The following is a 17490-nucleotide window of genomic DNA, read 5'->3' on the forward strand; positions in this document are numbered from 1 at the left end:
AGTCGCCGATCCTTAAAGACATTTTTTAAGAGACTGAAGACGCGACAACCGCATAGGGAGAGATAAGGACGATAGGGCGGCTGCTCGAAACACTCCCACTTGCGTTGGCATAATTTCTGCGTTACGACATCTGCGATACGGGGATGGGCGTTATCATGCAGTAGCGGCACACCTAGTCGCGCACCATTCCAGATCGGTGGTTTTCGATAGATACGCCGCCCCATACACAGGATTTCTACCGGTGTTTGTCCTTCAGCAGCCAAGAAAAGAACAACAGCTCGTTGGTCCTGTTTGGAAACTTCAACAGATAGCTTAGCGGCATATCTACCAGGGTGCCATCTGTGTCTACTCTTTTAATAACGAACGCTCGCAGCCAGAAGACGCAGTGTTGTGCAGACGTGTGAAGCAAGCAGGAAACCATGCCACGGAGACGCACTAGTGCTTCCTATAGCCAACTGAGCGAGTTTGAAAGGGCTCAAACTGTGGCCTTCAGAGTGGCAGGACGGTCCTTTCACAGAGTTGCCACACAAGTTGGACGTGTTGCGCAACGATGCTGGTATCAGTGGCCACTTGAATATTTGGTAATAACGTCGCCATATTTCACGTTTCCGCATTTACCAGCCGCACGTTGGAAGGACACGAATGCCACACTATCCCCTTACCTAGACGTCAGTGCTTATACACTCGCATTTGGGTCGCGCTACGTTGCTTATAAGCTGCAGTAACGGCCTCAAACGGAAACTTTTTGATCGCCTTTCACAAAACTTGCACTATGGTATCTGTGAAAATGAACTCGTGCTCAGGTAAATGTATTTGCTTGAAGAAGAAGCTCGTTCATACAGAACTACTGCGAAAGAAAACCTTTATGTCTTTTTAACAACACGAGAACATAATCAACATATGGCTGGAAAATAGTAAGAGTATGATGCTGTTGGTCTAAACTGACAACATTCGTCTTCAGTAAGTTCGCTACGAATAGAACAAGGAGCAACTGACCACGGATGCAGGACGCCGGATTTAAAAGTTACGTAGGACGCACCTCATTGGGTTCTTACACGGTGTATATGCAACCCATCTACATCATTACTCAAAACCCATACCCAAACTTCGCAGGCCGCTGTGGCCGAGTGGTTCTAGGCACTTCAGTGCGGAACCGCACTGCTGCTACGGTCGCAGGTTTGAATTCTGCCTCGGACATGTATGTGTGTGATGTCCTTAGGTTAGTTAGGTTTAAGTAGTTCTAAGTCTAGGGGACTGATGACCTCAGATGTTAAGTTCCATAGTGCTCAGAGCCATTTGAACCATTTTTGAACACCCACACTTCTGCGCTTGGTAGAGGACTCTTCGAACCACTTTCACACTAATTATCTACCGTTCTACTGTCTAATCGCACGTGAAAAAAATGAACACTTAAACCTTTGTGCGAGCTCTGATTTCTCTTATTTTAGTACGATGGTCATTTTTCCTCATGTAGATGGGAGTCTACAAAATATTTTCGCATCGTAGCCATTCTCAACACCGTGGAGGATGATCTTTTGCTATTTGTTGTTAAAGTAAGAAGTGAACCAATTGTGAGCTACTCCCCATATTACATAATGGTCCAACTTCTGGAGCAATATTTTGTAATCAACACAATCAAAAGACGTATTAAAATAAAAAAAGATACCTAGCGTTCGAAACCTTTGGTTTAATCCATCCAGTACCTCTCGCAGAAAAGAGAATGTAGCATTTTTAGTTGTTAAACCACTTCCAAAACGGAACTGCACATTTGATAGCAAATTATCTGAAATAAAATGCTCAATTATCCTTAAATACACAGTCTTTTCAATAACATTAGTAAATACTGATGGCACAGAAATATGTCTAAAATTGTCTACATTATCCGTTTCTCCCTTTTTATAAAGCCGCTTTACTACTGAATACTTTAATCGTTCGGGAAACTGACAATTCTTAAAGAAAAAATTACAAATATGGCTAAGTACAGGACTAACATGTCCAGCACAGTACTTCAATATTCTGCTAGGCACTCCATCATATCTATGAGAGTTCTTAGTCTTCAGTGATTTAATTATTGATTCAATCTCTCCCTCTTCAGTATCACAGAGGAGTATTTCATACATCAATCTCGGAAAGGCAATTGCCAAGAGAATTATACGATTCCCTGTAGAAACAAAATTTTTAATTAATTCACCAGCAGTACTCAGAAAATGATTGTTAAGGGGAGCCGGAACGATGAAAATGAGAAAATTAAGGTTTTTTGTTTTTTTTTCACTATAAAATTATTTGAAGTTTTCTGAATAAAACAAATCAAGTTTCACCCTTCTAAGTTGTCCGCCGCTCGTGGTCTCGCGGTAGCGTTCTCGCTTCCCGAGCACGGGGTCCCGGGTTCGATTCCCGGCGGGGTCAGGGATTTTCACCTGCCTCGAGATGACTGGGTGTTTGTGTTGTCCTCATCATTTCATCATGATCCAGCAAAGTGGCGAAATTGGACTGAGCAAAGATTGGGTAATTGTACGGGCGCTGATAACCACGCAGTTGAGCGCCCCACAAACCAAACATCATCATCATCACCCTTCTAAGTGAATTCTAAGTCTGTTTTTTATCGCTGCAAAGTTGACGCGCCGCGTAAACGGTTGTAGCGACTTGGTGTGTCACCTCTGACGGGGCCGCTCACTGGTGGTCAGCACGCCTGTGCAACATATGCCTCCTAACACCATAACACCTAGTGCACGAAAACGATCATGTTGGACTAGGACCCTGGCGGCAATATGTGCTGCCACCTCTTGCCGTAAGAGGGAACGCTACGCACCCAGGCAGACTGTCGAACATGACCGTTTTGATGATCCAGGATTGATGGTCACGAAGTAGATGACTTTAAGGAATTGTGCTACCTAGGCAGCAAAAGGACCAATGACGGAAAAAGCAAGGAGGATATCAATAGCAGAGTAGTAATGGCAAAAAGAGCTTTCCTGGCCAAGAGAAGTCTACTAGCATCAAACATAGGCCTCAATTTCAGGAAGAAATTTCTGAGAATGTATGTTTGGAGGACAGCATTGTATGGTAGTGAAAACTGGAATAGAAGAGAATCGAAGCATTTCAGATGTGAGAGCGTAGACGAATGTTGAAAATTAGGTGGACTGATAAGGTAAGCAGTGAGGAGGTTCTGCGCAAACTTGGAGAGAAAAGGAATATGTGGAAAACACTGACAAGGAGAATGGACAGGATGACAGAACATATGTTAAGACATCTGGGCATGACTTCCAAAGTACTAAGGAAGCTGTAGAGGGAAAAAACTGTAGAGGAAGATGGAGAAGGCAATACATCCAGCAAATAATTGAGGGCGTATGTTGCAAGTGCTACTCTGAGATGAAGAGGAGAGCAGTTCGTGGGGGGGGGGGGGGGGGCCATGAAACCGATAACTCGAAAAAAAAAGGTGCTATACTGTAACAGCTATTTATATGTATGCTTCAGCTAGTACACCCAAAAGTCCAGGTGTCAGACATTCAGATCGCAACCAAACGCTGCGTATCGATAATCAACCAAAACCCCTATTTAGTTCGTATCTGTATACATAACACCACACCTATCTATACAAATGTGCTCTACACGTTTCAACTAACGAAGCGAAAGCAGAATGCCAAAAGAACATTGCTACAAACTCCGAAAAGTCCTTTTACATGGCAATAAAATGTTCTCCCATGTAACTGTTTCACCCACCACTACCACAGACAGATCTTCACATTAACTTCTCACAGTTGCGCTCTCCCTATACTCCATAGTTCTGGTGTCACTTTTAATTACCGTTTACGCATCTTCTACTGGACGACAGCATGAACTAAATCTGTGTTTTGGTTGATATTCTATCTACCTACAACTTTTGGTACCTATCTGAGTGCCTGAAATCTGGAGGTTTGGGTATAAGCAGTGAGACATCGTGGGAAAGTTACTTTTCTCCTTCCACACCTGTGTACTTCTCTCTCTACATCTAACGAACAGAAGTCATGTTCACATCTTTAGGCAGCACAACTGCTAAAAACATCCACGTATAAAACTACCTACAAATAGAGGAAAAAACTTTAACATTTGTATGAATTGCAGTCAATTTCAAGATTTTAAAATTACTTAAGAGGTTGTCTTGTAAACAATTTACAAACACTAATTTCTGGGAAGCAAGCAGGAAGTTGTCAACTCGTAACATGTAAACATTAAATTCTATTTTGTGTTTATTGTTTTGTCATCATTCATTAAGTATGTACAACATTTTAAACATTGGCAAACGTAATTGGTTTTCCTAAGAGTTGCTCATACAACAATAGTGGCACAATGCAGCACCATTAGCTTTCTTCGTGTTTGCTTTGAATCTAATATGAAAGTAATTAAAGTGAAGTCGTATGGCACAAATAGCTGGGACTCTGAAGGGCAGATTCAGCCGCCTAATTGGAAATGACTTTCCCTATCCTTCGCGTCTGCAGGCACCTTTCCTCTGCAAGTATGAGAGCTGCATGTGCAAGTGTATCTGTTAAGTGTAGGTGTCTGTGATGTGTGTGTCTGTGCAGGTGGTTGGGTTGGTGGGTGGGTGGGTGTAGTGTAGTGTAGTGTGATGTCGTGTTTGAATGAAGAGAGAAGAGAGAGCGTGAAACCCAGCGCCGGCACATAGCATATTCTTCTCGGAGATCACCAATGGGACCACCGAGCTCAACGTCACCAGCCGATGGACGGATCACCATCAACATCGTCACATGCCCTCACTTCACGAGACACTGCGGAGAGGTCTGGAATCTAGTTCAAGATGTTGGCGCACTAACTGGTGATCAGAAACTCTACGCTGCCACCTCTCCTCCCCTTGCCAGCCAAATGCTGGCAGTGAAAATTTCTTCCACCACCAGAATTCCAATCGGCTTATCAGTGCCACCAAATTCGCATCCATTAGCGACCTCAACCACGGAGGCAGGTATCCAATGTGAATACACCCAGTAGCAATAAATAGTTTTTTCGGTTGCAAATTGAAAGGAAAAATACACACACTATTTATGGCACCATCTTTTAGCGGCTGTGTGTCAGCTCCTGGTCGAAAGATGTAGGTGCTTTTTTGTATAATGATTGTAGCAAATGGCGCTAAATTTCAACTGAGTGTAGTATTATCTTCGTTCTGCGCACGCCCATTCCCTTAGAAGTTCTGGGTGACGGTGACGAAATCTGAAAAGACTTTAAAGATATTTGTAGTTTATCGACCATAATTTCCTTCACAATATATTAAACCATATGTAACTTACTTGTCGAATTGAATTCAACTTCGTGTCGTCCATTTGTATACAGCTATATTTTGGTAAAACAAAACATAATCACTCTAAAGTCACAAGCAACAAAATTACAACCAGCCATGAATGCCACTTTCCAATATGGCGCCTCCACCAAAGACCGTCACGGATTTCTAGGCAAAAAGCACCTTTATGTTATCTCTCCAGTTGAGTGTTAAGCCCACTGGTCTGAAGCAGAGTGCCGGTTGGTGTTGCAGGTGCACCAACCCTTCGTTCTACGGCTGCTCGCGCACCGGCACTGCTACCAACATCCTGAACCCGGTGACGTCGGCGCGCTTGCGCACCGTCAACTCCTTCAGCTTCCGCTATGGCCGCGTCGAGGTGCGCGCCAAGTTGCCCGCCGGTGACTGGCTCTGGCCCGGTGAGTAGGCCTGCTTGCCGCCGCTTTCCTCAGATGCCCACTAACCACACCCTGGGTACATATGTACACGAGGAAGCAGCGTCTGCAGGATGGCGAACCACCACTGCAAGTGTTCCACAGGGATCGATATTTGGACTGCTCTTGTTATACATATACAATGCCATACAAAAAAAAAAAAAAAAAAAAAGAAGAAGAAGAAGAAGAAGAAAAAAAAAGAAAATGAAGCACCCAGGAAGAGGAAACGAAATGAAACTTCACAGGTTGACAGAGTATTTCATATCCTTTCATTTATGTATTTATGTGATAGCAAAATCGAGTCAGCGTTACAGACAACTTCCCAGTGTGAGCCAACCTGTCAGTATGACGTAGCAGCCCCTCTGGTCTGGATTTATGCACTAATTCAACTGTGAATGGTGCATTAAAGCCGTTGTGTCCTCTCCTGAGGCAAACTGGCCCACAACTGTTGTAACCGATCTCTGATATCCCAGATACTGGCAATGTGATGGAGCAGACTAGCGAACTGGTCCCATACACTTTCTATTGAGGAGAGATCTTGGGATCTTTCTGGCCAAAAGAGCACCTGAACATCATATAGACAGTTCACAAAGACACGTGCCATGTGACGACATGTACTGCCCTGTTGAAAAGTGGCCTCAAGACACTGTTGTGTGAGAAGTAACACATGAGGACATAGGATGTGTGTAACATACTGTTGCGCCGCCAGCGTTCTCTCAAATACTACCAGATGTGTCCTGAATTCATATACAATGACTCGTTGCACCATGGCTCTCCAAAACTTTGGGAGAATGGGATTTCTCTGTGGGCCGCTACCATACTCAAAGATGGACATCTGGGGTATGCAGAACCGCAATTCATCACTGGACACAATGGGAAGCAACTCGTCGATATTCCATTCTTCCCAGTCATGACACAACTCCAGATGCAGCCCTTTGCGTTGTAGTGAAGACCGCAATTTATACATGGGACAGTAAATACGTAGTCCAGCTGATTGGTGACGAATGACACAAAATGTTGCTGGGAGGCCATTACTTGCTCTTGGATGGCAGACGCAAATGAAAAAGGATTACGGTTTTCTTCATTCCCACAACAGAAATCCCTAAGTCAGGTGCTGAAACCACTGTATATGACATATCCATGTCCTTCACAGTGATAGCATCCGACGTTGTTCACGCCCCGTACGTAACCTACTAGGTCTGATAACGACACTAACCACGAACAACACCAACGAACAATTCTAATCTAAGCTACACTGTTATCGGACCATGTCTATTGGGTGCTTCACTCCCTGTACTAGGAAGTAAATTTAACATAAGTTCCAACATGTGAGATATATATATCTCACAACCTCTCCACTAATAAATACAGGGTGTTTCAAAAAAATATACGTATTTCGAATATATACAGGGTATTACAAAAAGGTACGGCCAAACTTTCAGGAAACATTCCTCACACACAAAGAAAGAAAATATGGTATGTGGACATGTGTCCGGAAACGCTTACTTTCCATGTTAGAACTCATTTTATTACTTCTCTTCAAATCACATTAATCATGGAATGGAAACACACAGTAACAGAACGTACCAGCGTGACTTCAAACACTTTGTTTCAGGAAATGTTCAAAATGTCCTCCGTTAGCGAGGATACATGCATCCACCCTCCGTCGCATGGAATCCCTGATGCGCTGACGCAGCCCTGGAGAATGGCGTATTGTATCACAGCCGTCCACAATACGAGCACGAAGAATCTCTACATTTGGTACCGGGGTTGCGTAGACAAGAGCTTTCAAATGCCCCCATAAATGAAAGTCAAGAGGGTTGAGATCAGGAGAGCGTGGAGGCCATGGAATTGGTCCGCCTCTACCAATCCATCGGTCACCGAAACTGTTGTTGAGAAGCGTACGAACACTTCGACTGAAATATGCAGGAGCTCCATCGTGCATGAACCAAATGTTGTGTCGTACTTGTAAAGGCACATGTTCTAGCAGCACAGGTAGAGTATCCCGTATGAAATCATGACGGTGAATCGAGGAAGTACAGTACATACTGACATACTGACGAAACTAAAATGAGCTCTAACATGGAAATTAAGTGTTTCCGGACACATGTCCACATAACATCTTTTCTTTATTTGTGTGTGAGGAATGTTTTCTGAAAGTTTGGCCGTACCTTTTTGTAACACCCTGTATACTTATTAAACTTTAAGGCATACGAATATGAAACTTTACACACATGTTTACGAACCTCTCAAGTTCAGATTACAGATGTTCAATATGTCCTCCATCACCAACGCGAACAGTATCACATCGATATTCAAATTCCTCGCATAGTCGGACAAGCATGTCCTCCGTCACTGATGTTATGGCAGTATGGATCCGGTTCTTTAACTCTTCCAGGTTCTGTGGGAGTGGGCCGGCCGGTGTGGCCGTATGGTTCTAGGCGCTTCAGTCTGCAACCGCGTGACCGCTACGGTCGCAGGTTCGAATCCTGCCTCGGGCATGGATGTGTGTGATGTCCTTAGGTTAGTTAGGTTTAAGTGGTTCTAAGTTCTAGGGGACTCATGACCACAGATGTTAAGTCCCATAGTGCTCAGAGCCATTTGAACCATTTTTTTCTGTGGGAGTGGTGGTACATAAACGTTGTCATTAACGAAACCCCATAGGAAGAAGTCAGAAAGTGTCAAATCCGGTGACCGTCCAGCCCAGCTGAGACATGCTAAGTCGCCAGCTCCTTGACGACCAATCCAACGGTTCAGATATTCACGCACTTGAGGACTCCAGTGAGGGGGTGCCCCATCTTGTTGAAAAATGAAGTTGTCTTCGTGCAGCCTCTGAAACAACCAGTTTTGTAAGATAGCGAGATACTGCTGACTGTTAACCGTGTTTCCATCAAACAAGAATGAGCCGTAAACAGCTAATCGGGATATCGCACAAAACACATTGACTTTGGTCGAATCTCGTACATGGCTGCATGTGGGTTCTTAGGCCCCCAAATTCGAACATTGTGTTTGTTTACCTGACCAATAACATGGAAAGTCGCTTCATCATTGGACACGATGCGTTGTGCGAAAGTTTCGTCATTGTCAATAGCATCAAGAATCTCGTTACAAAAAGTCACACGTTTGCGTTTGTCATCAGGACGCAGAGCTTGTAACAGCTGTAACTCGTACGGCTTCATAACCAACCGACGTCTCAAAACACAACAAATTGTTGTTGTAGGCAGTTGTAATTCCCGGCTGGCATGACGAGTTGATTTTGAAGGACTACGTTGGAAAGCAGTTTGAATTCATACAACATTTTCTTCAGAAACCCGAGGGCGGCCAGGACTCTTCCCTTTACATAGACATCCTGTACCTAGAGACTATCGATATCATCTGATAATGTTTCACCCATTCGGAGGATCAATTTGATACCTCAACCTGAAACGTCTTGGCACTGTAATCACGGAATTGCACTTCGCAAACTCGAGAACACAAAATTATTTCTGCTGCGGAGTAGCCATTTTAAAAATATGACGATTACCAAGCAAAACAGAAGACAACTGACATCTAGCGGCTATTAATATAAACTAGACTATGTATTCGTTTCTCCAAAAGACTAACCGAGGTGCAGAGATCGATAGTTTGGAAAAAATAATACTTTGTAATACGTATATTCTTTTTGAAACACCCTGTGCAATGTAGATAAAGACGAAAAACGACGCAACATGAAGGAAGTATCTGAATGGGACAGAAATCCTCAGATGCGATGTACATATACATACGAAAAAATAATTGCAATTTCAGAAGAAGTGGTTGATTCATTCAAGAGAAAGAGCTTAACTAATTGTGGAAGTCAGTAACGCGCTGGTCCAAATCTGCCCCTTATGCAAGCAATTATTCGACTTGCAATTAATTGACAGGGTTGCCAGTTGTCCTATTGACGGCTGTCGTGACAAATTCTGTCAAATTGGCGCATTAGATCGTCAAAATCCCGAGCTGATAGGAGGGCCCTGCCTGTAATGCTACAAACGTTCCCAGCTGGGGAAAAATGTGACCATCCTGCTGACCAAGATGGTGTTTTACAAGCACAAAGACAAGCAACAAAAGCTCTCGCCGCAAGCAGGCGGGCATTATCTTGCTTAAATGTGAGCCCAGGATAGCTTACCATGAATGGCAACAAAACGGGATGTGGTATATCATCGACGTGCTGTAGTGACGTGGATGACATACAAAAGGGGTCCTGCTATGAAAATAAATTGAAGCCATCATTACTGTTTGTCGGACGTTATGTCGTTTGACAATCAAGTTGTTATCCCAATGCTGCCTGGGGCGACTCTAGACACGTCTTCGGCCTGGAACCTCATTGACAGGAGCAGAATTGTCTTCAGTGACGAGTCCCTCTTGGAACTGAGCCACAGTGACCAGCTAATACATGTCTGGAGACGTTCTGGACAGTGGCTGGATACCAACCTGACCGTCGTCCACCATAAGGCCAGACAACCAGCAGTGATGGTCTGGTGTTTCATTTCATTTCATAACAGAACCACTTTGGTTGTCGTCCGCGGGATGATCTTCTACGCACAGTTTTGTTGCCCGTCAAGGCAAGCCATCCTGGACTTACATTTCAGCAAGATAATGCCCAACCGCACACGGCGAGAGTTTCAACTGCTTGTCTTCCTGCTTGCCAAACCCTATCGTGGCCAGAAAGGTCGTCAGGTCTCTCCCCAACTGAGAACGTTGGGACCATTATTGGTATGGCCCTCCAAGCATCTCGGGATTCTGACGCTCTAGCGCGCCAATTGGGTAGGGATGATGTGCCTCAGTTGGACATCCAAGAACTCTTTCAATTAATTCCAAGCCGAATAACTGCTTGTATAAGAGCCAGAAGTGGACCAATGCGTTATTGACTTGGTCGATTTGTGAAGTGCCTTCCTTTGAATGACTCACCCATTTTCTCTGAAATTGTAGTCATTTCTTACTCTGTGCCTGTACATCACATTTACCAATTTTCGCCCAATTTAGATAATTCCTTCATTGTGCGTCGTTTTTTCTTGCCTTAGAGCGTATTACAAAAACAAAAAATTAGTAAGAAATAGTATAGGTTTCCAGTGCCGTCGTTTCAGTTCCAAACATCTTATGTGTTCAAGAGGTAAATAAAATTGAATTTCAGTTCACGTACAGCAAATTCTGCATTACATTAGCGTCCTTCAGCTCTTTGATCACTCGAGAAGCACGTAAAGTAAGCAAGTGGCAGCACGCCATTCGCTATTCAGGTCAGTGCGATACTGCGATCGATGTCCGCAGCCGTTCGTGAAGAACAAAAGGAACCGCCGTCAGAGCCTTCAGATCGTGTAGTAAAGAGTATTCTGTTCCGCCAGACGATTCGTGCTGCTCCTGAGGGATACCTAGAGCCCATATTAAAATCTTTGTTTTGAGGACTTATCTGTATGCTAGCGAAAAAGACAGTAACTTAACACTTGTCTGGAAATGTCGAGACTTTGCAAGTGTAATTTATCAATCGAAAAGAGTAGTTAATTTACTGCACAATACTGCAGTGTTGTTGAGCAGTATAATATCTTTATCATCTTCAGTTGCTTTTTGTACGATTTTACATGACGTTTACAAAATATTTTTTCTTCTTAGGTATTATTAACTGTTGCTTTTCGACGAGAACAGATATTTCTCACTGACACTAAAGTTTGATGTCGGTATTACTTTTTCACAATGAAGCAAAACTTAACGTCTTCCATGAAACAACATCAGGGCGTTTTTTATTTCAAATGTTATTACCGAGGATAAAGAGTTTTGAAACACATCCGACCTCATAGTAATTAAAGCTACATAAAATTGTCATTTCGCGACATAATTGCTTACGAGTACGCATTCCTATTTCTGTGACTCAGGATCTACATTTTTATCTACACTATAATCTGCTGCCTGCTGTGAAGCGCATGACAGTGGGTACCTCGCTTTGTACCAGTTATCAGGACTTCTTCCGCACCACACATTTAGTGAGCGTGGGAACAATAATTGTTTAAATGCCTTCATACGCGCTGTAACTAATCTAATCATGTCCTCACAATCGGTGTGAGAGCCGTATGTAGGACGTTGTAGTAATTCCTTAGATCAAGATTTAAAGCCGCTTCTTCAGACTCTGTAAGTTGGCTCTCTCGTGAAATTTTGCAACTATCTTAAAGTGTCTGTCAGTTAAGTTAACCCAGCATGTTTGTGACAATCTTCCACGGGTCATCCATCCTGTGACCATTCGTGCTGTCTTTCCCCGCATACGTTCAGTATCCTCGGTTAGCCCTATTTGGCACGGGTCCCACACACTTGAGTAATATTCTAGGATGAGCCGCACGAGTGATTTGTAAGCAATCTCATTTGTGTGCTGTTTGCATTCCCTACTACTCTACAAAAAAAAGTCTCTTGTTTTACCTACGACTCTCCCTATGTAGTCATTCAATTTCATATCCCTACAAAGTGTTATACCATGTATTTGTATGAACTGAGCTATTCCAGCCACGCCTTGTTCATACTGTAGTCATAATTGTGAAGAGCACAGGCTGCCAGCCTTTGCATCACTTTGAAATCTTATCAAAGACTGACTGAATATTTGTATAACTTCGTTCAGACTGTTTTTCGTTGCAGATATCTGCATCATCTGTGAAACGGCTAGGGTTACTATTAATATTGTCCACAAGATCATTAACATACAACTTGAACATCAAGGGGCACAACACACTTCCTTGCGGTACACCGGAAATTGCTTCTACATTTGGCAATGAGTCTCCGTCCAAGACAGCGTGTGGCGTCCTCCCTACCAAAGTATCCTCAGAGTACGAGTAGAGTTTCCATGATCGATGTTTTTAGAATCCATGTCGGTTGCCATGAAGGAGGTCATTCTGTTCGAGATGCCTCATTGCGTTTGATGTCAGTATACGTTCTAGCATTACACAACACATGGAGATTCTGGGGTGGAGCACGGCGACAAGTCTGTCGAGTATGTCCCACATATGCACGATGGGGTTTAGGTCGGGACTCACCACTGGCCATTTTCCATTACTTCAGTGCCAAGGCTTCGCAAGACGTCCCTGATGACACTTACCCACATGGGCCCTCGAATAATGTACAGCAGTCACCACATGGTTCAACAGGATCTGTTCGATGTACTGACTGACGGTAAGGCGACCATGGACAACGACAAGATCTGTATGGCTGTCAAAACTGAAGATCCCACACCATCACAGAACCTTGGAAATCTATCGATTTGCTGGACAACTTTGGGAGACACCGCTCACCATAGGTCTCTGCACATGATCACGGCCATCACCTTGCGTCACAGGATCTCTGGACTCTTCTGTGAATAACACGTTTCGCCACCGACATGGGGATGGCAGAACTGAAGGCGAGTTGTAAGATGTTGTTGTATCAAGAGGGGTACTCTAACAGGACGCATGGGTTGGATCATCCTTCCTATTAACCTGTTAATTACAGTCTGATCGGACACTGTGGCTCCAGTGGCCTTTCTGTGACTGTCCTGCACTGCTCTGAAGGTATCTGTGCTTCACCGCAACGCTGAGATGACCGAGTATCGGTCCCGAAGTGGGGTTGTAATGCTTCGGTTACCTTGTCCAACTCGCCCTGTGTAGAGTGTCCACAACCTTGGATGAGGGGTGGAGAGAAACAGCCATATGCAGCAACGTGACGAAAAGTCTATCCTTTTCGTTGCAAACAGGCCACCATTGTTGAACCATAAAATTACTACTGGTTCACCAAAGGTTATTAATCACAATTAATACACAAAATGTAAAGTGGAAGCAGGTGCCAAGGAATAACTGGTGAAATTACACACAATTTTCAGTAACACTCTTTATTCAAATTTGGTGCAAGACCTTACGATATTTAAAAAAAAAATAAAACAAGCATCATTTAACGAATAAGTCACAATTTACGATAGGAAAGGACCTTTAAATTATTATAAAAAAGTTTAACGCCAGTAAAAGACAAGTACAGGCAAGCAATTTAACGTATACAACGCGACGCTGAATAATATTTCAAGCTCAGCTAAATTACAGGTGAATTTAACTCGATTAATAAATAAATACAATTTGAATATATATGACTTCACCTTTGGGCAGACAAATTTCCCATTTGGTTACAACAACCGTAGCTACAGCCGCCCACAACAGCCTAACTCAGACTAATTAAATGGCGCAGAATCTAACTAGTCTGCAACATATAAAGACAATCCTGTTTACAAAAGTTCTCAAAATAGAAAAACCAAAACGCTTGAGTCCATGCACATGGGGCGGGGGGGGGGGGGGGGGGAGGGGAAGGGGGGGGCACTCACAGTTATATAAAAAAACAAATTTTACAAATTTCTGCCAGTTAACTTAGGCAAACACACACGCTCGCAAGGTAGGACTTGCGAACTTTTACAACATTCTCCTTTCAAGGTAACAATTTCTACCCGTAATGAAATGGCAAACTTTTGCATGGCAACAAAACACACTAATAACCAACTACCTGTATAAAACACGTAATCACGTTGAGTAAAAGCCTTAAAAGGTACTGAATTGGAAAAACACAACAGTTTTTGCTGACTAGAAACAATATAAAAAAAATCCACTACGGCGTATATTAACAACCTTGCTTGATTATATTCAAATATACATAAACACAAATTTACGTAAGTTACAGCGTCCAGATGAGCAGAAATTCGTTCTGCAACTGACTAGTTCTTACCACGAGGCAAAATGTATTTTTCTTCTTTCTTAGAGTACCTTTTACAAAAAAATGGTTCAAATGGCTCTGAGCACTATGGGACTTAACTACTGTGGTCATCAGTCCCCTAGAACTTAGAACTACTTAAACCTAACTAACCTAAGGACATCACACACATCCATGCCCGAGGCAGGATTCGAACCTGCGACCGTAGTAGTCGCGCGGTTCCGGACTGAGCGCCTTAACCGCGAGACCACAGCGGCCGGCAGAGTACCTTTTACACGTGAGTCTAGTAATACTAGTTATGGCAAGCGAGAGAATGGATCAGGTCTTAGTGACTTGCATTTTAAACACTACAGCCATTGATGCATTAGACTTTCACAGACATGACAGAGGTTAATAGTCGAATAACCCGTAGGTAAGCTGGGAGGGGAAAGAAGCAGTCCAAACCACAGATTTACTCTCACTCCCCCCTCCCCCCTTTCGTCCTCAATAGGGCACAAACGGACCACCCTTTCTAATATTACCACCTTCCCGCGGGTGGGCAGACGAGAATGAATGGCGGGAAACCCCCAATAATACGGCTGGTATAATTAACAAGAATAAGTAAATTGAATTGCATTAAACTTCATAAAATCTGTTAACAATCAATACTCAACTTCTGCTGCGTTACGGCTCCCAGGACTGAACCAACACAGCCGTCCGCTGCCAGCCGTTTCAACGGGCGCAGGAAGGCGCGCCGATTTTCAGAACCTCCTCGCCGGTCGACAGCATACCGCCGAACTGCAAATTAGGCCCCTTGCGGACCCACGCTCAGAAAGATTCCTTTCGCGACGAGCAGTTAATGCCCCATACCACGGAGCCGCTGCTCGCGTCGCTTACGCTGATGCCTCGGTCTTCGTGCTGTCCCTCTAACACCGGCAGAGAAGTCGGTTCTCGATGCCCGACTGCCAACTCTCCACGACAGCCCATACAGCCACTTCTTAAACCCACGCGAACAGCCCACTTTTCCCCTTTCCCGCTAGAGGGAGACACCGAAGCCTTCAGTTGCGACAACGGGGCCACCGCCAGAAAACGGAGGGAGACTGCTTCACGCTACGCGCTGCGGCGCGCTTTTCAAAGCTACCTTTACTACGGCTCAACTGCAACTTGTATTGCATTAAGCTGTCGCATTGCATGTGCTTGGTTGAACACAACATCCACAAATGAAACCTGCCATCTGTGTACTTCACTAGAAAACACTAGGAAAATGGTACTCCCTATCTTCTGAAAGATCACCTTACACTGTCAAACACGAAACAGCCAATACATGGCGAACCATTTTAGTTGTTACATACATTGCAAACGAAGATCTGAAGAAATGCAATAATACCAAAGGTACCGTCTGTATCAGAGTAGATTTAACATACTGGACATTGATTCTCGTGTTCTTCTAATTCTTTTGAACAGTGTATTTGTTGACTAGCGTTACACACTGCTGGAAACAAAATTAGGACAGTCTTTTAGAGTTTTCCAATTCACTCAAGATTTATTGTTGCAACAGTGCATGTTGTTGTTGCCGTTGTTGTGGTCTTCAGTCCTGAGACTGGTTTGATGCAGCTCTCCATGCTACTCTATCCTGTGCAAGCTTCTTCATCTCCCAGTACCTACTGCGGCCTACATCCTTCTGAATCTGCTTAGTGTATTCATCTCTTGGTCTCCCTCTACGATTTTTACCCTCCATGCTGCCCTCCAGTACTAAATTGGTGATCCCTTGATGCCTCAGAATATGTCCTACCAACCGATCTCTTCTTCTGGTCAAGTTGTGCCACAAACTCCTCTTCTCCCCAATTCTATTCAATACCTCCTCATTAGTTATGTGATCTACCCATCTAATCTTCAGCATTCTTCTGTAGTACCACATTTCGAAAGCTTCTATTCTCTTCTTGTCTAAACTATTTATCGTCCACGTTTCACTTCCATACATGGCTACACTCCATACAAATACTTTCAGAAACGACTTCCTGACATTTAAATCTATACTCGATGTTAACAAATTTTTCTTCTTCAGAAACGCTTTCCTTGCCATTGCCAGTCTACATTTTATACCCTCTCTACTTCGACCATCATCAGCAATAGTGCATATGGAGTACATTAAATGATTATATTTACAGATCAAGCAGTTCTGTGGTCCAGGTTCGAACCATGCTCAAACACACATGGTGTAACCTCCAGGCGATCGTACAGATGGTGAATACTGTCCTGGGATACATTGTGCCACGCCTTCTCGAACAGCTCACGTTTGTTCTATACGAGGTGTTGGTGGGTCTGTATTATCCTGTTCGAAAAACACATCATCTTCCTGTTGCAAGAACAGCAGAAGAACGGGTCTAACAACTTTCTGCACTTAGCGAGCGCTGGTTAGCGTCCCCTCCAGAAACACCAAAAATGAACGAGAGTTGTAGCTTATCGCATCCCAGACCATAAAGCCTGTGTACGTCTTGGGCAGATGCACTCTACGAGACAGTGCACATGAGGTTTACATCGTATGTGCAACAACCGTCACTTGCATACAGGTAGAATCTGTGTTCATTGCTTAAGACCACGGCGCGCCATTCCATCTTCCAAGTTATCCTCTGATGGCACCAGTCGAGCCATGCATGTCGATGCAATGGCGTGAGTGGAAAACGGGCTAGAGATGTGCGTGCCCGTAGTCCCACTGCTAATAACCGGTTCGCAACAGTTCGCGTTGACATGTTAGGGCTCACAAACCCTCTTACCGTTGCTGTGGTAGCTGTACGGTCTGCCACTGATGCCCTTACACTACGACGATACTGGCTGGCGTTTGAGCTGTGTAGACGTCCAGAACCTCGTCTGCAAGTGTGAGAATGTTTTTCGCGTGAGTGCTGATACCAGCATCGTTACACAAATGACGCAGCAAGTGCTAGTTGTCTGGCAACAATTTCATCCTACTTGCCAGTTGGGCGTAGGAAGCGTGGGTGCATTTCCGTGGCACGGTTACCTACCTGCCGCACGCATTTGCCTCACACTGAGCCTCCTTCCTGTGGGCATTCCATATTGAAGGGTAGACACAGATGACACTCTGGT

At 44.0% G+C, this 17490-nt stretch overlaps 1 protein-coding gene across 1 annotated transcript in view; it reads left to right on the forward strand.

The window, feature by feature from the left end:
* LOC126176718 (beta-1,3-glucan-binding protein-like) overlaps positions 1-17490 on the forward strand; it is a 77705-nt gene that overhangs the window by 33170 nt on the left and 27045 nt on the right. Inside the window, exon 3 of the mRNA XM_049923886.1 lies at positions 5516-5679. Coding sequence (XP_049779843.1) covers positions 5516-5679 — 164 coding nt within the window. The remainder of the gene's footprint in view (positions 1-5515; positions 5680-17490) is intronic.

Source organism: Schistocerca cancellata, chromosome 3 (genome assembly GCF_023864275.1).
Source record: "Schistocerca cancellata isolate TAMUIC-IGC-003103 chromosome 3, iqSchCanc2.1, whole genome shotgun sequence".
NCBI classification, from domain to species: Eukaryota; Metazoa; Arthropoda; class Insecta; order Orthoptera; family Acrididae; genus Schistocerca; species Schistocerca cancellata.